The sequence below is a fragment of the Calypte anna genome, chromosome 14 (genome assembly GCF_003957555.1).
Source record: "Calypte anna isolate BGI_N300 chromosome 14, bCalAnn1_v1.p, whole genome shotgun sequence".
Lineage (NCBI taxonomy): Eukaryota > Metazoa > Chordata > Aves > Apodiformes > Trochilidae > Calypte > Calypte anna.
In genome coordinates this window covers 3,440,234-3,464,011 of record NC_044260.1, presented here as the reverse complement: position 1 = coordinate 3,464,011, position 23,778 = coordinate 3,440,234, and the positions used below count along the sequence as shown (strand labels likewise).

Below are 23,778 nucleotides of genomic sequence, written 5' to 3'. Positions count from 1 at the left end.
AAAGCTATGTCTAACTAAACAGTATGTGACCAGGCAATGCAGAAGTGGCAAAATTCTGTGAAAATGTAAATTTAAATAATTATGAGATTACTGAAAAGGCACTAACTTATTAAAATATTATGAAAGGAGAGCTATCATCTCGTATCAGACTGTTGGAAATAAGGGATAAGAAAGATGGGAATGTAAGATAGCAGCCATACCAGCCTCAGATCAAAGGTCATCTAGCCTGGAATGCTGTCTCCAACAATGGCCAAGAGAAGGTGCCTAGAGTATAAGAATAGGGCAACTTATAGTGATAGTTCCCCAGAATGCTCTTCCAGTGTCCAGTACAAGATACTTTGGACCCTTTAAGGCTTCAGAACTCTCTAGGAACCAAATTCTTTCCTTTGACTCTATTCAGACCACTTCTGTAGCAAAAGTTCCCCCTCCACCCATTTATAACAACGCCACAACATGCCTATCTCCCAGCTTTGGCCACAGCTAACTCGTATCTACTGTCACTCTGGACTAACAAAGCACCTTCTTTGGACAATAGTACATTATAAATTGAAGGCAGAAAGTAACACCGATATCTCATAAATGAAAAAATACAACAATTTTTAAAATAGCGAAAGTCAGTAGGCATAATGTCAAAACATACAAACTGAGAACCCAAGAGATGGCTTAACAAAATCATAAATTTATGAACGTAAAAACCACACGCAAATTGCAAGACAAAACTATCACAGAACTACATATATGGCTCTCAAACTGCAAGTTATATAAACCCTAGTATATATTATTTCCAGTGTGCTTCTATCTGCTACTGTAATGACAATGAATTATATTTCTCATGTCTACAGTTACAGAGGTACATTTTCCATGCAAAGCATACTTCATTTTTCTGGTAAGTGGTGATAATGGATGTGGTATTTCCTACTAATTAAGCTGAAAAATTTGAAGCAAGACTACCTTATATCATATGCTGGTGATCTGAGGTCATGTTGACCATGAGCAAATGCACAGTGAATTCCATTCTTCACACAGTAACCCTGGACATCTGTTTCATGAATGCATGTTCCAGTCTTGTAGTATCTGATATGATACTTCCTTTCTGTATCCCCTGTTGTTCTATGCAGGCAAGGGCAACTACATAATAGAAAAGAGAAAAATTAGAGCATTGCTTTGAGTTTTGCTTTTAATAATTTAATTATTAAAATGTACATTGTATTAACTTGTAATAAGTAACTTGGCAGGATTCTTCATGCAAAAAAATGTCCTAAAAAAACACTATCAATGATCAGCTTCTAAATGAAAAACGCTATTTCTTAGTTTCTACTATAGTTTTAAGAATGTGTAACACAATGGCTCACAAAGGTATTATTAAGACTAGCAAGCACCCCTGTAAGCAATAACACCATCTGAACTAAGGAATGACATACCAATACAAGCTCAAAGAACCTCCACACTTAGTGGTACAAGATTATTTTTTTGTTGTAATGTTATCATCACCTAAAATCAAGGAGTATTTGAAACACGGTTAATTTTTTTTCCTGCCTGCTCTTTACCAACGTGCAAATTACTGAACCTTTTCAGGGACAAGTCCTATGCTACCCTATCCCATCCCATCCCATTCCATCCCTTCTATTAAAAGAGAACAATTTTTACATCAATAATACATCTTTGTACATAGGCTAATAATCTTTGACACACACGAGATACCATCCAACATTCAGAATAATTAATCATGTATCATTTATAATTTCAACTAACAATAGTCAACAAATTTTTAAAACCCTGCAAGATATATATACTGGAATGTCTGTTGTTTCACTGTTTATTTAACTGTAATTAATCTCTGCTGGTTCTGAAAAAGTCTGTGCTGGTTCTGAAAAAATATTCATCTCCAAAACTACATTCTCCTATCGCAAAATAAAGAGAAACTGCACCTAACAGCTTAAAGACTGATACAGAACAAGTGAAAAGTCCAACAGAATTATTTCCTTTTGCATACAGTGAGAGGAGCAAAGCACTAAACAGACTTCAACACTCGTAAGAATTTATGATGGATGAAGCTTTTTTACTATATTCTAAAAATGTTAATTAGAAAATAGATCAAAGAAATGCAACTGTGTGCAAACATCTAGTACTCTCTAATTTATATATCATACTTTTTTTTCTGCTTGGCTAAACACCTGCAGCTTGTGCTGACTTCCAGGAGTTGATACTGTTTATTATTTCTGAGAACCAAGTTGTTTCCTTGTAGGAATTTAAAACCAGCATTCTGTTAAACCAGATGAACTGGCTGCAGCTTAAGTGCCAACACAATTAAGTAGTGGGAAGACTAGCGCTACATCTTATTTTATCAGTCAAAGACAGAGCACAGCTTAAACTCAGAATCTGAAAGGCAGACGAGGCAATCTTTGTTGAACTCATTACAGTGCCTCAGCTCAGTGTTCTGATGTGATGTGTGAACAGCACTGACGGAGCCATCTTGTTCTGCGAGCATCGCTACGGAAATCAAAGTATCACAAACACCACAAGAGTCAACCTGATACTTTTGCCAGCACTTGTCCTACACAGAACTCTAAACAAAAAAAGGAAATGCAACCTGAGCTAGGGAGCTGTATTTTAAAAATTTCTAACTGTCCCACCACTAGCAGAAATTTGCAGGGGTCAAGTGTCTCCATTTTATAAGCAGACTATTCATTGCAAACTGTTAACTTTTCAATCATATATGCCCACTTCACCAAAGTGAGAATATTCTGTCATATTCTTATCATAATATTCACACCTACATTTTAATCCACTGAAGTTTGCTCATTCCTGTTGGCAAGAGGAATTAAATGAATTCTCTTCCATGTAAGTGTACAAGTCTTTACAGGTCACTGCTTGTCTGTAAGTCCATGGTTCCTTACCAGAGAGCTAACATTTTTACTTAGATACATCTACTTTGCTTAAATATCCCAGCAAAAGCACCTTATCAGAGGAGGTGAAAAAAAGAAAAAAAAAAAAAGAAAAAAAAAAAAGTTAAAACCCGTCAGTGAGTTTTAAATGATTGTTTAAAAAAAAAAATCAATGGAATACAGTCATGGCATTATCAGACAAGCTTGGCACAACTTGTATGCATTGTGAGAGGGGTCACAATGCTTGGGTCATCATTCTTTTCACAAAAAGACAAAACAGAGCCTAAAAACAAGCTTGGAAAGAAATATAACTGTATCACAAGACTCTTAATTCCCTAGGTTTGTTTGTTCTAATGATAGCTACAGAATTTAACATAATATATTTTATTTGACTTATGAATTTACTTTATATAATGCACTGATTTAGCTCAGTGATAGCTGACTAGGTTATTTTATTGCATATTTAGTAGAAAGATACTGAAATTAAATTCTGCTTTGTGAAATCCACATTCTTGAGTAAATGACTCAGCAAGACTCTTTTCTGACAGGATGTTGATTTTGGCTCACCTACTCCAAGCCTTTTGCATGTACTTAGATAGGATCAAGGAACCAGAGAGCCTTGCAGATGGAAATTGGCTGAGAACAGCTAGACTAAGAGGGGATTAACCAAAATAACATCTCAGAATGACTTCCTGGAAGACCACCCCACACACACACCTACGAATGTAAATATTACAGTAAGTTCCAGGAAATCGGGAGCAGATTGCAATTAGTTTCAGGAAATGTGATGTATAGCAGAATGAGTTTCATACCCACGTATCGAGTGGGACAATTAAGTTTTGCCTGTTGTGACTTATGGCATGCACGACTTTGAGAACACTCTTGTGCATCCAGCGCTGCAATAAACAATGCCTACCTTCTGAAAGTCAAAGACAAGTGTTAGAGGGTTCTTTCGGCGATGGAATTTTAAGGTATCACAAAGACTCAATACTTGTGCCATCGACAGCTATTGAAATCTGAGTATTATTAAAAACACAGCTTTCCTACTGCATATTTTGCTACCTGCCCAAAGGTACCATAACGCGTAAAGCCCTCCCTCCAGGAACTAACAGAATGCTTTAATAAGGCTACCCAGTGTGACTGAGATAGCTCACTACCTAACACTTGTGAAGAACTAGACAAAGGGCTACTCCTAAAGGTGACTCAGGGATCTACTAAAATGCACACAAACCTCAAAGAGCAAAAAATGATAGTATAAATTTTGCAGAAGTAAATTTTACATAAAAACAAGTTATTTGTGCAATACAACAATATGTACTACTAACCACAGACATCTTGCACAGCTGTAGTTCACTGTAGGATCATTAGTCAGGAAGGCAAAGATCCCTAATAAAAAACAGCTTTTAGATGGTAGAGAATACTTATTAATGCACAGTATCAAACTCGGCCAATGCACTGAAATGTAAACAAATCAGATGCTCTACTCAACCTGTAACAAGCTGGAGGGATATCTTAGATTCACTTCCTTAATTTAATATTTTAATGACACATAAATAATACATTCTAATATGTAACTTTAAACAATAGCAGTATTTTGATTTAAAACTTCTAATTTTAGGCAGGCTGATGCTAAATATCATTGGATTACATGGCTGCAAACTGATAAACTTGTTCCTACGTACCACAGTTTGGTACTAAGTTGTTCAGGCATCTCTCACTGTGCAGGAACAAGGATGGGGTTTTTTTGGTGTTGATTTTTTTTTAATAAAATGTTGTTCCCAGGCAGAGTAACAAATCCACCTCATGGCCCATATTTCTACAGCCATCTCCCAGTTATAAAAAAAAATTGTACTGAATCTGAACTTAGTAATTGGGAATCAGTAAAGAACATTACATTTCTAACAAAGTCTACACACATTTAACTACTGAAATCAGCTTGCTTTTCTGACACCAGATCCCACAAAGTATAACCATTATTACATTATTCAAAGTAAGTAGATGCATATAACATAAAACAGAACATACATTCACAAAAACTTAAAAGGTTAACTGATTACTGATACATACATTTCCTTTTCAGACTCTACTTAACTGACATAATAAACATTCCAAAGATATCCATACAGAATAAAACAATTTCTGTTCAGAGTAATGCTATTCTAAAAATGTATGAAAAAAACTCCATAGGTCTATTCAATCTTGAGGCAATCAACTATTTTTTATTATGACTACTTAAAATGCTCATCCATAGTTGGCTTGTGTGATTCACTCACTTTAAGAGCAGTCATGCATTAAAGATAAAGAGGGTTGGACTAGATGATCTCTGAGGTCCCTTCCAACCCGGCTAATTCTATGATTCTATGATTCTATGATACTAAAAACCCAGATTAATCTCTTTTAGAACTTAACATGAGTTGACAATGGCTGAAAACCAAATCAGATTAAAAAAAAAAAAAGTATCATTTCTATCCTCACTTCTGACATTAGAGGGAAATTTACTTACTGCTTGAAATATTTGCCTCCAACTCTGCAAGCAGTCTTTTGTCTTTCTCACAGGCTCTTCCTTGGAAGAGCCTGCTTTAATTTACTACTCTTACAAAGGCACTTTTTTGAACAGCTTTAAAATTTTTGTCTTCCTTTCAGTTCAAACTGAACTTCAGAAATAAATACAACAGTCAAAGCCTGGCAGAAACCAACAATTTCTGCTTTAACTCTCTTTAAAGTAAGTTCATGAGAACAAACAAGGGTGTCATCACTCCATCTCTCTTGCACGTTCGTTTATCAGCTCACAAACAGCATTAACCTACCCATGGATTCAGATGAGCAAAACAAAGAAACAGACATAGATAAAAGCCAAAAAAAACCAGTCTGTTGCCACAGACAGCTTGAAATGAAGGTGTCCGGGCACTACTGTTTATAATCTATTTCTGTAAGAGTCGTAGTTCCTCCAAATAAAAGGTTACATTTAAGTCAAAAGACAACATGGTAAAACAACCTCTTTTGCAAGTTCTGAATCAGGAATGCTGCCACACTGTAAGCATGCCCTCAGAAATGTTACTGCTTTCCTCCATTTTTTTCTCCTGCCACAACAGACATGCTTGATGTCTTCTATCATTATAAACTCACTTTTGATTCTCTTGTCTTTCCCAACTATTTACCCTGTATTCTTTTCTCTTCTACCTTAACTTCAATCAGCTACCAGCTTACAATAGTTAACTGCCATTTCTATCAAATAGTTCTCAGGATCAGATCTATAGTATGTCCTCAACAGTTCAGCTGAAACTGACTCTAACAAATTACTCCAATAATATCACTTACAATGGTGTCAAAGAAAAAAGATTTGATTTTCTCTATTTATATCTATCTTCCTTTTCTTAACTTCGTCTGCTTTCCAGTTTTCCCTCTTGAAGCATTGTTCTCCTTTGTTTATGGGAATTCAGGTATGCTTACATTTTCCTCCCAACCCTCCTGCAGGATAACTTCCAACTTAAACATTGTCTTACACTTCTGATGAGAGGTCTCACAGCACTACCAACCTGGCCCTGCTCTTATCCTTCTACATTTGGGCAATCTCACTTCAAAACACAACGTGAAAACCATACCTCGTTTGCTAGTAATTCCTAAGCCTATCCACAATTCAAAAGTAAGCACAACGTGCTAAAATAGATGTGTGAATCATGCTACTCTTCTCATTTCTGGCAACTCCTACACACTTCATTATGCCAGACAATATAATCACCTTGTTTGCCATGAGGGCTGAAGATTACTCCCCTAGCCAGTAATCTTCAGCAACCGTTGGGGACAACTTTTGCAATCCAATTGCAGCAAAAAGGTTTCCATCCACATCTCAGTCACTGAAACATCTCCTCTTATTTGCTTCTAATAATTTCATCGTGGACAGCTATAATCCTTCTAAAACACTGCTTTCTTTTTCCTGTTTAGAATTGGTACCTAAAACTCAATCTAGAAGGGTCATTGTTTGTCTCCAACCAATCCATGGCATGAGAATCCATTATCCTCATTGTGCCCAGGACTGACATGACTGCTTTACAAACACCTTAAAAAGGTAACAAATTGCTCTCTTTCAAATCCAGGATGGTGACTCCACCTCCTGGGCAGCCTATTCCAGAGCCTGACTATCTTTCAGTAAAGAAATTCTTCCCAATATCTAATCTAAAACTCCCCTGGAGCTAACTCGGGCCATTTTCTCTAGTCCTAATTATTACTTGAGAGAAGAGACCAGCCCCCCCACTATAACCTTTTTTCAGGTACTTGTAGAAAGCTTTCTCCTTTATATTGCACAGTACTCAGCACTGTTAAGCTGCCAGTGTATTTGTTGCTTACTTTCTCTTATCTCTGTCGTTTAGTTTGTAAAACTTCTGGGAAAAATCCCATCTTTTTCTTCATAACTATAGCCTAAAATGCAAAAGATACCTGTTCTGTGACAAGTGATGCTATAGAGTAAAGAACAAAAATAATTAATCTCCATTTTTCAAAACAGGTGACCAACATAACTATGCATTTCGTGGCTGTTTTCCTGTAATTTTTTTGTCACAAGTCCTTCCTAGCTTCCATCACTGCAGATGAAGGCAGGCCCTGTGACATAAGACACAATATACCCAGCTCCTCTGTGTATGCCTGCCTGCTGTACCACTTGCCATTCTCATCTCCACAAAGCCTCCTTTCCACCCAAGTTCACTGAAGACACTCTGTTGTAGCCTTAATCTAAATGAGACACGTGCCTAAATACAAACACTAATCGGTTATCCAGACTACTAAAAGCAAACTTAATTGTCATACGTCCCACTACCCATCAATCTTCACAAAACTTACATAAATTTGACATCTGGAAGATGACCTATACAGTATGGTTTGCACCTATACTAGCACAAGTGTGCAGGAACATCACTAGCAGTAGTTTCTTATGTTATGTTTTAAAGGCAAGTCACCATACAAATTCATACTTCTAAACTCTATGATAGCCTAAAGAATACATGCTTATACAAAAGTATATGTGCCAAAAAATGACAAGTCACTTACAGAAATCTGTCTTCAAATAAAGTGCAGCAGGATTCTACTGATCACTGTCACTAAGGAGAAGTCAGCATCTTTCCTAAATGTCATTGATAATACTGTAAAAACCTAGGACTGAAAAAAAGCACTTACTCATCTCCATCTGGACAGATTCCTGTAGTCTCATCGTATTTTGTACAATAAACATCTGGACTGTAGTTAAAAGTCCCATCACGCCTTCGTATAGGTCTACGACGACGCTGATTTAGGAAATGCCAATGAAAACAGGTAAATGGTCTGTGCTGGGTACACTTGTGCTGCAAAAATAGAGGACACTGCTCTGTCCTAAATTCCTTTAGATACCTAAAAAAATTAAACTGTGTTACAAGTTTATCCTATTGGAGGAACATTTTTACAGTATTAACAGGGCACTTGACAATTCAGTGCATACAGCCCATGAAAAATTGTACAAATGTACCTGCATACAGTTTTAGTTCCTATGCACATTTTACTGTGTAGAAATGAAAGTTTCTTAATTTACTTAATTTTTATGACAGATGCATTACTAATAAACACAGGGGAATACCTGGCAAATTATACTATGTATAGTCTAGTAACTAAACTAAAATGAAATAAATACATTAAAAAGCACAGTATTTAGAATGTTGTCCTAAATAATCACCACTGATTATAAATCCAAAAAGTTACCTGAATGAGCACTGACTATGCTTGCTACCATACAAAACAGTCCTACTAAGTCTGCTGTAGCTAAACCTAACTTAAATATTAGCCCTTAAGCACAACATTCCCAGAATATGGTCACACTATAAAAAGACAAAGGATTAAAAATGATTTGTGAAGGTTATCTAGGGCTTTAAGAGGAGGTCAGCAAATTTAACTTATCTACTCTTCAAGTTTATGTTAAGCCAGTCTGTTAAGGTAACTTGGGTGTAAATAAGGCCTTCATTAGCAGGGCATAGAAACTACCTAGGAAGTGTGATTTCCACAAGACACCAAGATAATGGCAGACTGGGCACTACTATGGCATTCCTCCTGTCTCAGTTTATGTATCTATTAGCAATTTAGCAAATTCATTACACTACTAAAAATACGGAGTATTTGCAGAGAAAGGGCTACATGGGGCTTTGCAGAACCTTGGTTTCCAGAGGTCTCTAAAAGGGTCCAGAATGTTACAACAAGTTACAGGTGAAATGAAGATCTAGGGAAGGGAAAGGATAAGAAAGTAAAGGGCATCTTTTCGTTCTCAGTTGCTTACATTAATACATTGGAGATACAGAGCTATTAGGGATTTCTTTGGAGAAAATTCAACTATCCAGGACCGTGGGGAGAAAAAAAATAAACAAAAGCACAGAATTTTTAGATCTTAAGAGCTGTACCACAGGCTGCTACTGTACAGCAGTAGCCAGCTAAGTGACTACATTCTTGTGGTATGGAAACGTGACATTATAGAAGTGATAATAGGGGGGCTGGGAACAAAAGAATGCCACAATTAAATGACAAATTATTTTGCACTTGGGTCCTACGTAAGATGGACTACCGGCAGTGCTATTGGGCTGCAGGGACTGTATAGGCCATATGGAAAGAAAATAAACGCACTGGCTTGCAGAGGATGGCGAGCACCTGGGCGACGTCTTTTAGTACGCGAAGGTCTGCAGAAATTGTTACGAAAACGTCCCGAGGACTTGTACTAAGGCTGGCTACGCAGCGCTCAGGAGAAATGGAAGGACTGCTGCCACAGCCCGGAGAAAGCGTGGGAGCGCGGGAGGCTTCTCCGGGGCTCGGGATGATGCTGGCAGGTTACAGTGAGGGCCAGAGAAGCACGACCCCACGAAGCAGACGCTTGGCGGAGGGCCGCCGCGAGCAGGCTGCAGCCAGGAATGCCCGAGCCGCCGCAGAACGCGGATTCCTCCCCGCGGCGCCTCGAGCCCGAAACACGGCACAGCGGCGGCCAGGGCAGAGCAGTCCTCTCAGACCTACCGCCGGCGCAGGAGGCCGCGCGGCGCAGGCCTCGCACACGGCCGGGCCCTCCGCCGCGGATCCTGCATCCCTCCCCGCGCGGCGCAAGGTCCCTGGAGCAGGGCGCCTCCAGGACGCGGTACCTACGTATAATGCGTCGGCTGCTCGGTCTGCTGGGACACGGGAAACGCGCTGCCCCGCGACACAGCTCTGGAATCCGACGGCATCTCCTCCGACGGGCAGAGACGCGCAGGCGCCGCCCGGTCCCGCCGGCACCACCCCCGTGACGCCACGCGCTGGCACGAGCCCGCCCGCCCGCCGCCAGGCGGCGCGGGGCTGCGAAAGGGCGGGAAGGGGTCAGGAGCTAAAGACGGAGAGAAAGTGAGGCAGGGGAAGGTCCTCGGTCCCCTAAAGCAAGAGTACACTGCTGGGTTCCTGGCTTTAATACAACAGGGAGAAAGCACGCGAATCAGAGACAGAGGCGTTACACCTTAGATCAAGCTGAGTAGAACCCAGGATCCCGGTTTGCCAGGACGCCCCATGTGTGCATCTCATCTGCAACATTCTACTGCAGTGAAAGCTGAAGCCCAAGACAGATTAACCCTTGAGACGACACCAACCTGTACTCATTTGCTAGGTACCACCTAGTTCAACTACGGCGACTCTACAGCAAAATCAAGTGCTGCCGTAATGCATGCTGTTCAGTGGCAACAGCAGTGTAGGAAAAAGACGATGCCAACTTTCTTTCCTCTGTAGCTCCAGCCTGTCTTAGAATGCTGCTAGAATGCTTGATTTGGGGATTTTTTATTTGTTTTGATTTGTTGTGGGGTTAAGGTGTTTTGTTCTTTTTCAACTAGGAATTTTAATGGCACAAAAAAATTTACATTTTTTCACATTTGAAAGCTTAGAAAAAAAATTTCCTCTAACTTTAAAGGGAACAAAGTTGTCTTGAGGAGCTTAGATAATTCCCCTCTGAGTAAAGTCCCTACAGTATGCAAGTCTGATTATCTGTGACTCTGCATGAAAAACAATACTATGGTATTCAATAAAACTAGGGGGTTTCCTCTGCAATATACTGCAAGCCGATCAGTTCCTTCCAAAAATCTCTCGTACCAGTAATAATCACCAAGGATAGGCAGTCTTATCATGTTATAGTCCAAAAACCAAGAACCGACTAAGCATTAAGGGTTGAAGGTTATTTCTACGTTATTTAGAATTTAAAAAAAAACACAAAGAATAACATATTAAGGAATACATTTAACATCTGTCTTCAAAATAAGGTGAACTCCAGCAAATGACAGCAAATAATTAGCAAAATGTCAAGTGAAGGTCATGTTCAGCAGCCATTTAACAGACTTATAACTTTGATATTTTAATAAACTGCGTCTGTAAGAAAAATAATCCGTGTAAGAGAGGAGTTGTATAAAACGTATCTTCAGATATAAATTGATTTGCAATACATCCTGTCCACCCCTAACGTTCAGTTCAGGAAGCTACTCCTTGCGGCAGTCAATTACAGCACAGAAAACGGCACAACACATGAAGGAATCAAGCTTGCAAGATAAAGCTGCCGATAGGCTGGAAAAACAATTTTCCCATTCAAGTGTTGGTACAGATTTTAACCAGGTGAATGCCAGCAACCTTACTGCAGCCGCGCTCCCCTCATTTCCCCGTCTGCAGCTGCACGAGAGCATTGTCCTCTGGGGCAGAACCTGAGTCAGCCATCTGACCGGAGAACGCCGCTTCCAGCCGCTCATCAATCTCCGTTCTCTCCCGGAACAGGCACCAGAGCAGGAGCCCGGTGCCCAGCAAGCTGAGGGGCAGCACCTTCCCCCAGGGCCGCTCGTGGTCGCTCCCATGGAACGGCGGACACTCCACACCCGCGGGCTGGCCTTGCTGCCGGAGAAGGGGATGGCCCCCCTCCGGATCCGCGCCCTCGGGGCCCCGCCGCGCCAGCCACCGCCGCGGAACCGGTGGGCACAGCCACCGCCCCGCCCTGCAAAGACATTCGTGTCAGCGGCAGCCGGCCCGGCCTCCCGGCCCCCCGGTGCGCCGATCCCCCGCCTCACCGCCAGCGGCCCAGAGCCCCGCTCATCCTACCGAGCCGCCAACAACCGGAACCGGAAGCGGGACAGCGGCCCCCGGTGGCGGGGAGGGCCGGGGGTTCGGACAGCGCTTGGCGAAGAGGGCGGGCAGCAGGGTTGGGGATGCCAACAGTACCATTCCTGCTGAAGAGCTGTCTTTTATTCCGTATCACGTGCAGGGATTTGCCATGTGTTCCCTTAAGGCACCTATTCTTTCATAACTGCACCTTTCTATCAGATCCTGAACAGCCTTCGCCTTTACCACCCGTTATCCAAAGACGAGGGCAGCCCCTGAACACGGGAGGGGGAGGTGTGTGCTCCACACAAAGTGAACTTCTGCCAAAGTCTGCACAGAAAACATTTTACTACAGATGAAATATTAATATTGTACGTTCATACCTCTTCCAGCATTAGTCGAAGTATTTTTTATTTCCACCATCTGTTACCATGCTTGATGTAAGAAAATAAAGCTGGAACTGGAGACCACAATCTCTAAACATGTGTGCAATACCAGTCTCAGCAAAGTTTCACTTTCTCAGAGACCAGCCAACTGTTCCCAGAAACAGCGAGCCCTTGGTCCATAATGTTGCCTTTGCTCTAGGGCAGAAAATCAAGTCAAGAATACTTGCAGACAGCAAACCATCTTAGTGCCACGATACACGTTCTGTATGAACTCACTGTTCACCACCCAAGTTTCTTCATGCAGTGTCATTCCAAATCCCTGTATCTCCATGCAGGTGCTCATCATCCTTTGACCCATTAAGAGCACTTGTCACTGTAGTCCCCTGTTTGTGACTCTCATGTTCCACACCGGTATTTTCACCTGGAATATTTAGTTTAAGACATCAGCTATTTCTGCTTTTAAACACCTAAACATTTTTTTAATGGAATTCACTAAATAGTTTTGAAATGTCGTCTACAGCTGAAAATTCTGCTTTTGATATAGAGTTCTAATCTGCAGTAATTAAATGAACTACCAAACAGGCAGAAATACTATGCAAGTAACATGGTTAATAGTTCATGATATGTTTAGATACATTCTTTTGAAAATTCTAATACAATGAATTTTCCCTAGAAAAGAAATTCACTAATTTAAAAAAAATAAAAGGTTTTTCAAAACAAAAACAACAAAAAGATTGCTTATAAAGATTATATGGTTTACAGAATTAATCCCTTAGACAAATAGTTCATAAGGAGCAGGGCGTGGAACAAACAAACAAACCCCACCAAACAAAAACAAAACAAAAACCCCCACACCACTAAGCAACTCAAAGTCCTCTTGTGCAGAAATCAGGACCTTATTAAGCACTTACTAAAAGATCTGTCTACTGAATTTTACCTTCATATATAACAGATCATTTCATCCTTTCGGTAACTGAAACCAACATTAGGGTATTCAGATTCTTAAGAGACAATAATGAAAAAGGATATAAAAAAACTCACCAGAATTTCCTTTGTATGCAATGCCATGCTGACTTAATAAATCTTTAAGTCTTTTTACTTCTTTAGAAAGTTGCTTGTATTCCTAGAAAATAAAATACATTTAAAATGTCTCTCCTACTCTCCAAATGCATACATAAAGTAGAAGTTCACAAAAACCTATGGGCTTATACAGCTTTTTAGTTAACAGACCTTAAAGACAGACTGCTTATTTCAAGAACAAGGTGTAATTTGTATAACGAGATGCATTTCTATGTTGCCAAAACAAAAGCCAGCTCTTTCCAAGCCGGAAAGGAAAAGTGCTTTCTGTAACTATTTCTGATTTATCCCCTAATTACCATTTTATCATAGCACAAAATTGCATTCTCAACTTTGCTACAGGACCAGCTGTATCTCATTTTATATAGTAATGCTACAGTCTGGAAATTCATCACCTCCTCAACTCCTGACCAAGGGTTTTCTCTGTTAACTTACAAAGGCAGGGATTGCTCAGTACTTTTGAGACTCAAAACATGAATCTGAAATCTCAAAGAAGCTCCATTTTTTAGTTGTGTTTAGGTTTCTACATGAATCAAGAAAGAACAAGAGATTAACTATTTAAGGTTCTGTACTTAAGCAAACCAGCACCCTCATCTTAATTAAGCTATAAAGCCAGTAAAAGAAGTACAAATTATTGAATACTGTGTTCGTAACTATTGAAAAAAATTGGTGAATATTCCAGCTCCCAAGAGTACCACATCAAAATGGTAACTTTTTAAGTATATGCAGCTAAACTTCAGATTATTTAGTACGTGTTCACACTATGTGTGTGTGTTTGCTACATTTTCAAATAAAATGACCACAGCAGCTTCTCTGCGTTATAATGAATTAATCCCCTTTTATACTTTTTTTCTGATGTTCAGCTTGCTCTCTTTTAGCTGCACCTTCTGCCTCTATTTTCCCCATTTCAATTCTGTTGCAGAAGGGACTGTTCACACACAGGAAAGTCATTCAGAAGTGGACACAGCATACATCTTCCTATCTGCCAACACGTTATGACACATCTAGGTAATTACCCACAGAGAGATATTAACAGTCCCATGGATCATTACTCATTTATTTTCACTATTGATACCCTCCTGTTTCCAGACTGATATATAAGAAAGTTCTTATGAGGTATTCATAATGCAAGCTTAGTGTATTCATAAAGCCCCTACACTAATTCCTACATGTCCTCCTGTCTTCTCATTGGACATTCAACTGTACTGGTTTGTTTTCGAGTAGAGCTAGAATAAGGATACCAAATCCCTCTGTATGCAGACCATCACCTACTGAAGTGAGAAAAGATAATTCCATGAACAGATTTCAGATAAATTTGAAGAATATTTTCATAATGCTATCACACGGATACTGTCGTACAGTAAAAAGGTGGCAATTTAATTCCATTTTGTAAATATTATGCTCTATACCTTCCTGCACTTCTCCACTGTTTCAAATTCCAGACTTAGTTTCTTACTCTGTATTTCATCTTCCTTTTCTTCTGTTGTTTTTAGAAATCCTGCTTCCTCAAAAATCTCTTGCAGCATTTTTTTGTATCCCTAAAAAAGAATGTTTAAAAAAGACAATGCAGATTAAATACATCCATTCCAAAAGAAGAAACTGTAGTAGCCAGATTTGCCTATTTTACAGTAACTGTTCTTTACCGAATAGAATTGGAAGACACCAACAAACCTGATCTGTTATTAGTTCATCATACAGAAGCTGCTCTGCTTCATCCCACTTCCTTTGTAGTGGTTCAGTCAGAGTTGGGTAGACTGAGAAATGGAAATAAAACAATGTAAAAAACAACAACACTGTCCTGCATTAGTTAAATGCTCCCCTAGTATTATTCAAACATATTTCTTGTAAGAACTCAATGTTTCTGTAAGTAAGGTACATTGTATCTACTGCTTTAAGAGTTAAATTTAAATTCCACTTCACACATCTAAAGTTTCTAGTGAATGCCGACAACTATATTTTTTCTCTTATTTCCATCTAGCAGTCCTCATATTTCTCTGTTGACTGTAATTCTTAGCACTCCCTTTTTGTAATGCAAGTAAATAAGCAGATACTACAGTGCTGATTCCTACAACCAGTTCAATAAAAAAGCAAAATATCACTCACTGGGTCCCCGCTAGCAACCACAATTTATCTGAGAAATACCTACAGAATTTGAAATTGAGATTTAAAATACTCTCAGTATTATATATTTAATACTAATTTGTATCAAGTTATAAAATCAAAGAACCTAGAGATTTACATTCTGATAAATAGTTTCCTAAATCTTACCCAAAAGAGAGTGGGGATGGCACACAAGAGGAGTCTCAAATGTCAGAGAGTAAACACAAGTACTCGGCTCAGACACATAAGCCAATTTATTGCTTTTTCCACAAACAAGGTGAACCTAAACATGAGTAAAGGCAAAGATGAGTGAAACACCTCCACATTAAATAGGACCAGCACTGATGATCTATTTGCTGTCTTCAAATGCTAGCAGATACGTTTCTGCACATAGCATCAGAACACTCAACAAAATAAGAATTTTTACATTTTCTTCAAAGTGCACTCATACCAACATCTGTTTCTTTTGTGTTGGATCCTCTGCCACTCTCATGCATTTCATTCTTTCCTTAATTCTTCTTGCATGCCCTCTGCTCTTGTGTTAACACCTAACAGCTTCTCAGCACACTGTCGATGACTGCCAAATTATTTTCCCTCCTTTTTCCTGGGTGTTCTTAGTACAATAGAGTGGCATCTTAAGTTCAACAGTTTTTTCTTAATTTTTCCTGACACAAATTACAGAGCACTATGTGTTCCTACAGTACTGACAATACCAGAATATTCCACTCTATCCCTGCTGAGGGAACAAACCTTTATGTTTTATATCAAGACTTACAACGATGTCATTGTCATGGTAGGAATATTTCAGTCTGTAGAGTGTCATGGTTTGTGTAGAAAGTCATGCTGTCTGAATTAGCATAGTCTATGTAATTATACCTTTGTCTGTCTGCTCTTAGTTTCACATGAGTCTCCTTCCCTCATCCACATTCCAACAAAGGTGTTGTTGTCAATTTCCCATTCATGCCAGATTCTGAACAAAAACAGTACAATTTTAATTTAAGTTACTGGAAAGAGAAAGGTGAACAGTCAGGAACGAAAGAAGGAATATATCATGTTCAATTTAACTGTATATACTTAATTTTTGTTCTCTTAGTATTTCCATTTCCTACAGCTGAGATCTTATCAACAGTGTAGTGTGTTATCCATATACATATACAAGGTAAATCAACATTAGAGAGCCAAGTTCTGCATCAGCTTTCAGTTTGAAAACCATGTGCACTTACAAATTTGTGTTTAAATCAGATAAAATACAGCTTATAGATCAATCGTACAATAAATGCCATTATGCTAAGTACTCTGTGCAACTTGGGAGTGTTTGGAGGATTCAGTGCTGGTGAGAGCACCTGCAAAAACTAGTCTCTACTTCTACTCGTCCTAAAGTCAATGGATAACTCAGCATCTTTATGTACCTTTTTCCTCTCATATTGGCTCAGTAATTATTATGCAAATAGGGAAAAAAAGATACATCTGCATACAAAGACAGGAATTTCAAAGTTGTGCACTGGTTTATAATTAAACTTAGTTTAGGTCTTATGATTTGGATACTCTGGGGTCTTTGAATACTTCGGGATACTTTTTTTTTTTGGTCTGAGTCTTTTATTGAAGTCTTTATTAAATATATCTGACATATTTGACATAAAACACTCATTTAATTTTTTTAAGGTTATATTCAACTTCAAGAGAAAGTAGTTAACAAACAAGAAATCTGTTACTATAAGCTGCAGTTATAAAATATTGAATTCCTTAAATGCAGGTATCATAGCATCAGTTGACACTGGTTATTAATCAGCCCTTCAGCTAAAATAGGAGGTTACTATTCCTCAAAAAAAAGAAAAAAAAAAAAACTTAATTTTTTTCAAGACAGGACATTCTTATGCATAACATCTTGGGACCTAACAATGACCTACAATGATCAAGAAGATAATTTTCAATTTTAAAATGCCCTCATTTTGACAAGCTATGAAACAGTCTGCTAACAACCCAGGTAAAACTTAGAGGTATAAAAGCCTCACCCTAAAATCCCACTATAGGCATTCCATCGAAAAGTCTGCTCATGCTGAGTGACATTATGGAAAGGACAGAACTCATACTTGTATCTTAAAAAGAAAAAAAAAAGTTTCAGTCAGAAATAAAAAGCTAGTTAGTTCCTAATAAATACATAGAATCAAATATCCAAATCCATTACTCACGTGGATTCCACAAAACTGAAACACTTGCCAGCAAGCCTAAATAGATGTGCAGGGCCTAAAAACACACAAAAATTACATCAAGAATAATGTTTCAGTTAAATTTAGGCAATTAGTATGGTGATGAAACTACAAAGAGGATATGACAGTTTAGTTTTCTGCTGTACGTAAGAAAAAGTTGTATCTTTCATATGGATTACTGTGAATTCTCACTAGAGCTATTTTGATTTGCATCATGATCTTTTAAGATTATTCATTCTTCAGTACTCCGAGAAATATATGTCTCTTTCCACAATGGTAAGTAAGAAATCTGTATACAAATAAATACTTGGAAAGCAGATCCACAAAAGGAATCATCAGTGCAGATCTTGCCAAAATCTAACACTGAAATCACTAGAACTCTTGTTTGTCATGTCTGTCCCCAAAACAACCTAAAATTGCAGAGATGTACACAAGCAATCCTAGAAGGAAAGCCCAGACCCCCCAAATCACTCCCTATGGAATGCCATACCAACTGACACAACAGCCAGGTTTCTTTTGAGATTTTTCTCACTGTACGATCTTGCACTTCATTCTGCAGATGACCACAGCCTCAGCCAAAGCACTTGCCCCTCTGCTACCTGCAAGCTGTGCCTCAGTGTTTGGGATGCACCACTCACAGAGTAAGAAAAGCAAATCTGAATGTCCCTGAGGAATGCATTAAAACTCATGCCAGCATTTCTGGGCAGATGCTCTTAAGAGAATGTAAGGAACTATTAACCCAACTGCCTGGAAACAAAAGAATGCTAAGAAATAATTGTGTATGCCCAGATTCCAGTTCCACATGCACTCCATTTTTTGCTATAACGTAAATTCCCCCATCAGGAAAGGATTTCTAGCATACTGTCCTTTTAATTTTTTTCCCTGTTGTTTTTGTCACTTTCCACTCAGTATTCTAATTATTACTATTTCTAACTGTTTCACTCTTCATATGCAGTTCATGCAGAAGGTATATGTTTGATCTGCATTTATAAAACATGACAGAAAATATTATGCATAATGACATTCAACATCACCATACCAAAATGGCTTTGCAGAACCTCAGCAAGGTTAAGTCTGTGCCTAAGATTAGCAGAGAAACAAGTTATTTCCTTTTGCTTACTTCTGGCGTTCAGTGTTTATTTTCTCTACTCCTCCACATATGGTTCAGAATTCTCTACGTACTGTTTATTTTGCTAAAGTGGTGGACTTACATAGCAGCACCCAGCCCTTTATGTGTAAAGCTGAGCCTCTGTTATGTGCTCCAAGACTACCCTTAGGACTCTTTTTTGAAACAATTTTTTAATATTAAGTACTATCAGATGATGGGATTACTTTTATATGTCATCTTCAAGAATGTCAGGGATTGTTTCAAGAACTATTTTGTAAGGATCATAAGGATCTGTGACTGGCTCAAAAACACAGAATAAAGCATATGGCTAACACTGTGACAAAAGCAGTGCAAACAACCCTGCGACACAGAACACCGAATACGTTTATTTAGTTTTAAATCCTCCAAAGCACAAGAAATATATTTGCCTATGCTTATTTTCCACGATGCTCATAAAATGACAACTGAAATTAGACTTTGTCTGCATAAAGTCAAGGTAGATTATTCTAAAAATGAGCGTTAGTAAATGCTGAAAACTACAAAAGATACCCGAACAAACGGTAACTACAAAAGATACCCGAAACAAACCTGATACTGCAGACGGAGACATCTTCGGCTGCAGCCTATTCGTCTGAGGCAAGAAGGGGTTATTCAGCCTTTCAAAACAAGGAAAGTCAACGCTTAGGGCTGAGCTGTGCACATGGAGGAGGCTGCACCCTTCCCTACCCGAGCGTCCCACACCGGGAGCCGCGACCGCTGAGGAAACGCACAGCTGAGGAGGCGGCGCGGCCGATGGACCCGGCCCCGCCAGGTGCGGTGGGTCTCGGGAGACCGGCGAGCGGGGCGGTCACGTACCCGAACGTGTTCGGCTCCTCGACGATCTTCATCTTTCCCGCCGAGGCGAAGATACCCTGCCGAGGAGAGAGCAGTTGGCTGCGATGGCAGAGCCGACAAGCCGGGCGGACCGCCCCGCCGGCCGACCCGCTCGGTCCCGCGCTCACCCAGCCCTGGCAGCAGCAGCAGGAGCCAGGCGGCCGCCATCGGCTTTTTCCGCGGAAGCGGAAGACGGGGGCTCCGCCCAGGCGTGGGGCCATGGAGCGCGGCCGGCGGTGTAACCCGCGGAGGCGCGGCCGACGCGGTGCTGGCAGCCCTCGAGACTTTCGCGGCGGACGCGGAGGCCGCGCTGAGAGGTGCGGAGTGCGTGGGGGGTTCCGGGCCGGACACGGGGCCTGCGCTGAGTGCTGCCGGGGCGTGGGGCCGGGCCGGGCTGCTGCTGGGATCTAACACGCGTCTGTTCTTTTCAGCCTGCCTGGAAGGCGAGGCTGCGCGGGGACGGGCCCCGAGGCGAAGCTCCCCTGCCCTCTTGCCATGTGGGAGCTCGGGCACTGCGATCCCAAGAGGTGCACCGGGAGGAAACTGGCCCGAAAGGGGGCTGCTGCGAACCCTGCGCCTCCGCCAGCGGTTCCCGGGGCTCGTCCTCAGCCCTCTGGCCACCGAGTACGTCTCTCCCACGGACCGGTACGTCCCGGTGGGGCTCGGGTGACCCGCTTCCAGCTTCTCACAGAGCAGCGGTGTGAAACGGTGCAGCGATAATGTACTGAGGAGACCATTTTAACCACCTATTCATTGCCAAACTGCTGATGCAAGAACATGAGGAATGGAGCCATTTTATTAATCAGATTAAGTTTTCAAACAACTGCCACGGGGGGAAAAAAGTCATGCATGGATCCCACTTGAGAAACCGCAGTATATGGTTTGTAGGTTAATGTTCAAAACTATGGGCCTTTTTATGATTCCATATTCAACTCATTTTATCAATACAATAACAATTTCTCAAATACAGTGATGTTTCTTGTTTTCAGGCATGTCATTGCTCAGCGTGGGAATGCAGTTATAGATTGCTCCTGGGCCAAACTAGAAGAAACTCCCTTTCAGAGAATGAGAGGAGGTCACCTACGGCTGCTGCCTTACTTGGTGGCTGCAAATCCTGTAAACTATGGTCGGCCATGGAAGCTGTCCTGTGTGGAAGCTTTTGCTGCAGCTTTTTGCATTGTTGGTAAGCTATGATATGTCTGATGTGCAATATGCTACCAGCAATTTTTATACCCTTAATAGATCAGATGAGATGATCTGCAACAGAATTAACTGTAATGCTGTGCCACTGGTCACCATTTTGTTGGGTTTGGAAATGGATTTCCTCCAGGTACTTGTATCTGTAGCATCAAAGTATCTCTGAGGTGTTCAAGTCAACTATGAAACAGGGCACATAAACAATGATCCTGGTTTTGTCAGGATGGCACTTAACACTAGAAAAACTTAAAAAGCCAGAGAAGGCAGAGTGAATCCTTAAGCTCCTTTTGTCTTATAGAAAGTAACAGCTGTCTGCTAACAAGGTAGGTTCTGGTTAAGAACAAAAGAAATTGCTCCCTCTTGTCGTATTTTGCAGACTCATCACAGAACTTTTCTTGACAACCGAAGAGATGTGCTCTACTGTTCTGCAGATAAATCTTGTCTTCCACAAACATTGTATACACAACTGCTCTTTTCCTGGAGTACAGTGGGAGCTAGAGCATAAATCATTTCTTACTTGGACAAAAGACTTATTTACCACACTAAGACTATTAATTTTCTTTAGATTCAGTTAGATATTTCAAGTTAAACTGAAGTTTGAAAATATTTTTAATTCTAAATCTGAATCCCTAAACTGAAAAAAATCCTGGCAAACATCTCACCTGTGTTGATAAAAAGGCATATTAGAAAGCTGTAAGTGGAGTGAAATGTCACTGAAAAAAACCGATAATTTATTTCTGTTTTAGGATTTTCCAGAGCTAGCCACCATTCTCCTAAGGAAGTTTAAGTGGGGTAAGTCATTTATTGACTTGAACAAAAATCTCTTGGAAAAGTATGCAGCCTGTCCATTGCCAGGAAGAAGTGCTGAGAGTTGAAAAGGACTTTTTAGCCAGCATCCAAGAACAAAGAAGAAATAGGTAAGAAAAAACACACACCACAAACACCCTTATTCTTAACTAGGTTCCATACATTGTTCCTTTATTCTCATGAAAATACTGGCAAAGTAGAAAATAACTGCTTTGTTGAGATATATTGTTCTGTTGTTAACTGTGTATTCTTAGAAGCAAGTTTGCATATTTTTTTTAACTTTCCAGTTGAAAACAATTGAAGAAATATGTATGTAGCAGTATATTCACAGCTGCACTTGAGCAGCTACTTTAGTTAAGGATACTAAAGATACTATGCTTTCTCATTCTATCTGCAGGTCTTAAGAGTATGAGTAAAAATATTAGTAACACAGGAGGACTAAAAGATAAATATAAGCATGCAGTCTACAGCAAGGTAGCCATACATAAACCTAAGAAAGACCCTTAATGGACATATTTTTATAGTCCCTAATTGAGACATTTAAAATCATACCTACAGAGATAACAAAAATAGTTTAAGTACAGTAGTGTATTCCAAAAATCTTCCAGTAACAAGGGCATGACAGTATTTCAGGCTATATTCACAGGTGAGTGTTTGATCTCATTAAGACAGCACAAAAAAGCCAAATCAAATTATAAAGGATGTATGAAGAGAGATGCTCCTAATTAATGACTTCTTTTCACAGTGGTGAGTCCCCTAACAATAGTCCAGGGGATTGAACTGTAAGATGGTAGACTGTTTCTCTGAACTCTGATCTCTTTGCTATGACATGCTAGCCTGAATGAAATAATCCAGGTGTTTGGTGGAAGCCTAATTGCTGTTACATTAAACTGAAGACAGCTCTTAGGAGGCAACACTGCTGTGCTAAATAAAACACACTTCCACCCTCAGTCCAATGTACTCTCTGGATGGACTGTATTACCAACACTATTGTGCTTTGTTGGACTTTCCTGAGGTAACAGTTCTTTCCAGCTGTGTAAGCCAAAGTAAACCTAACCCTTACTCAGCAACAGCTAAACTTGGACAGCTGTATTTCACTTCTAAGTAGGCACGAACTAACTAGATAGAATGACACCACAATGAGAACATCCACATTTTTCTTATTAAAAGCCTTAGAAAACTGTACAGCCTGGCTAGAGAGCAGCTGAACTCCTTGGGGGGGCACAGAGGGTACGGAAAAGCATGAAAAGCTGGAACAGCAGGGGTGGGATTTGGCAGCTGTTTCTCACCTTGCCTTGGTTTCTGACCAAACAAGGGTAACTTACCAGAAAGCTGGACCAGATTTCATATGCCTTCACAGCCCTGCCAATAATACTCCTTTAAAATGCAAACAAAGGCAGACCATTAGAATATATCTTCATCAATGTGTACTTTATTTTTCCCTTCTTTTTTCCAGATCCATTTGATGTTGATTCAGGGAAAGAATTTTCTAATCCAAACAGACCAATCACTTCCCCAGGGTAATAAATCTAATTTAAATACTGTTGTTTTTTTATTATAAGGTGTTTTAACTTTTATAATCCTGAAAAATGTTTCCAGACTAGCAGAAAGTAATGAAGAATCTGAGGAGGACAGCGTGAGCACTCCAGGTGATGCTACTGAAAGCAGTGTTGAGAGTTCAGAAGATGATGGTGCAACAACAGCCAATAAATCAACTATTTAAAAAGTGAAACAAACCAACAAAAAAACCCCACATAACACAAGTGTAAAAAAAAATCCGAACAAAAAAACCCCCACAACCCTCCCAAAGCCTTGTAACATGTTTGATAAAGAAATTTTCTTGTGAACATTTAACAGTGAGGGTAACTCACCTGTTACTTGGTGATGAGCAAAATGCCTTCCTTTGAGTGAGCCTCAGGCTAGATGGAGCTTTATTATGCACATAAAGGCTTTAGGTACTCAACTTTTAGATAATGGTTTATGTAATGCTAATTATTGTATTAAAAGCATGAAGCTGTTATAAATTAAAAACAAAAGAAAATCCATTG

At 39.9% G+C, this 23,778-nt stretch overlaps 4 protein-coding genes across 4 annotated transcripts in view; 1 reads left to right on the top strand and 3 right to left on the bottom strand.

Annotated features, from left to right (window-relative positions):
- The window catches only part of UNKL (unk like zinc finger), a 44,668-nt gene extending 43,630 nt beyond the window's left edge, over positions 1-1,038 (bottom strand). Inside the window, exon 1 of the mRNA XM_030460067.1 lies at positions 952-1,038. The gene's annotated coding sequence lies outside the window, so the exon portion shown is untranslated. The remainder of the gene's footprint in view (positions 1-951) is intronic.
- Positions 1,039-11,056: 10,018 nt separating this feature from the next.
- C14H16orf91 (chromosome 14 C16orf91 homolog) lies at positions 11,057-12,002 on the bottom strand. Its single transcript, XM_030460216.1, has 2 exons — positions 11,945-12,002; positions 11,057-11,871 (listed from the first exon to the last, which is right to left on the bottom strand). Exons 1-2 carry the CDS (start codon positions 11,968-11,970, stop codon positions 11,538-11,540), a joined length of 360 nt encoding a protein of 119 aa, XP_030316076.1. The 5' UTR covers positions 11,971-12,002; the 3' UTR covers positions 11,057-11,537.
- Positions 12,003-12,344: 342 nt separating this feature from the next.
- On the bottom strand, positions 12,345-20,389 carry GNPTG (N-acetylglucosamine-1-phosphate transferase subunit gamma). The gene is made up of 11 exons (XM_030460213.1): positions 19,855-20,389; positions 19,709-19,763; positions 19,442-19,509; positions 17,728-17,782; positions 17,551-17,634; positions 16,415-16,508; positions 15,707-15,821; positions 15,110-15,192; positions 14,848-14,976; positions 13,403-13,484; positions 12,345-12,782 (listed from the first exon to the last, which is right to left on the bottom strand). The coding sequence occupies exons 1-11, from the start codon at positions 19,892-19,894 to the stop codon at positions 12,658-12,660; spliced, it is 930 nt and encodes a 309-aa protein (XP_030316073.1). The 5' UTR covers positions 19,895-20,389; the 3' UTR covers positions 12,345-12,657.
- TSR3 (TSR3 ribosome maturation factor) lies at positions 19,902-23,460 on the top strand (the record flags this gene model as incomplete). Its single annotated transcript, XM_030460014.1, is given in 11 exon segments — positions 19,902-20,043; positions 20,158-20,178; positions 20,181-20,281; positions 20,283-20,371; positions 20,716-20,923; positions 21,670-21,768; positions 21,770-21,825; positions 21,827-21,840; positions 23,187-23,250; positions 23,330-23,419; positions 23,421-23,460. Coding segments are annotated over 11 exon segments (924 nt in total), but the record flags the coding sequence as incomplete, so codon positions are not given.
- Positions 23,461-23,778: the final 318 nt, after the last annotated feature.

Coding starts and splice junctions, on each gene's coding strand:
- C14H16orf91 (XM_030460216.1), bottom strand. CDS start 11,970: ATGAGCGGGGCTCTGGGCCGCTGGCG. Junction 11,872..11,944: donor GGGGCTCTGGGCCGCTGGCG/GTGAGGCGGGGG, acceptor ATGTCTTTGCAG/GGCGGGGCGGTGGCTGTGCC.
- GNPTG (XM_030460213.1), bottom strand. CDS start 19,894: ATGGCGGCCGCCTGGCTCCTGCTGCTGCTGCCAGGGCTGG. Junction 15,822..16,414: donor CTAAGAGCAGACAGACAAAG/GTATAATTACAT, acceptor ACTCATGTTTAG/GTTCACCTTGTTTGTGGAAA. Junction 13,485..14,847: donor CAGTGGAGAAGTGCAGGAAG/GTATAGAGCATA, acceptor TTTATTTTCTAG/GAATACAAGCAACTTTCTAA.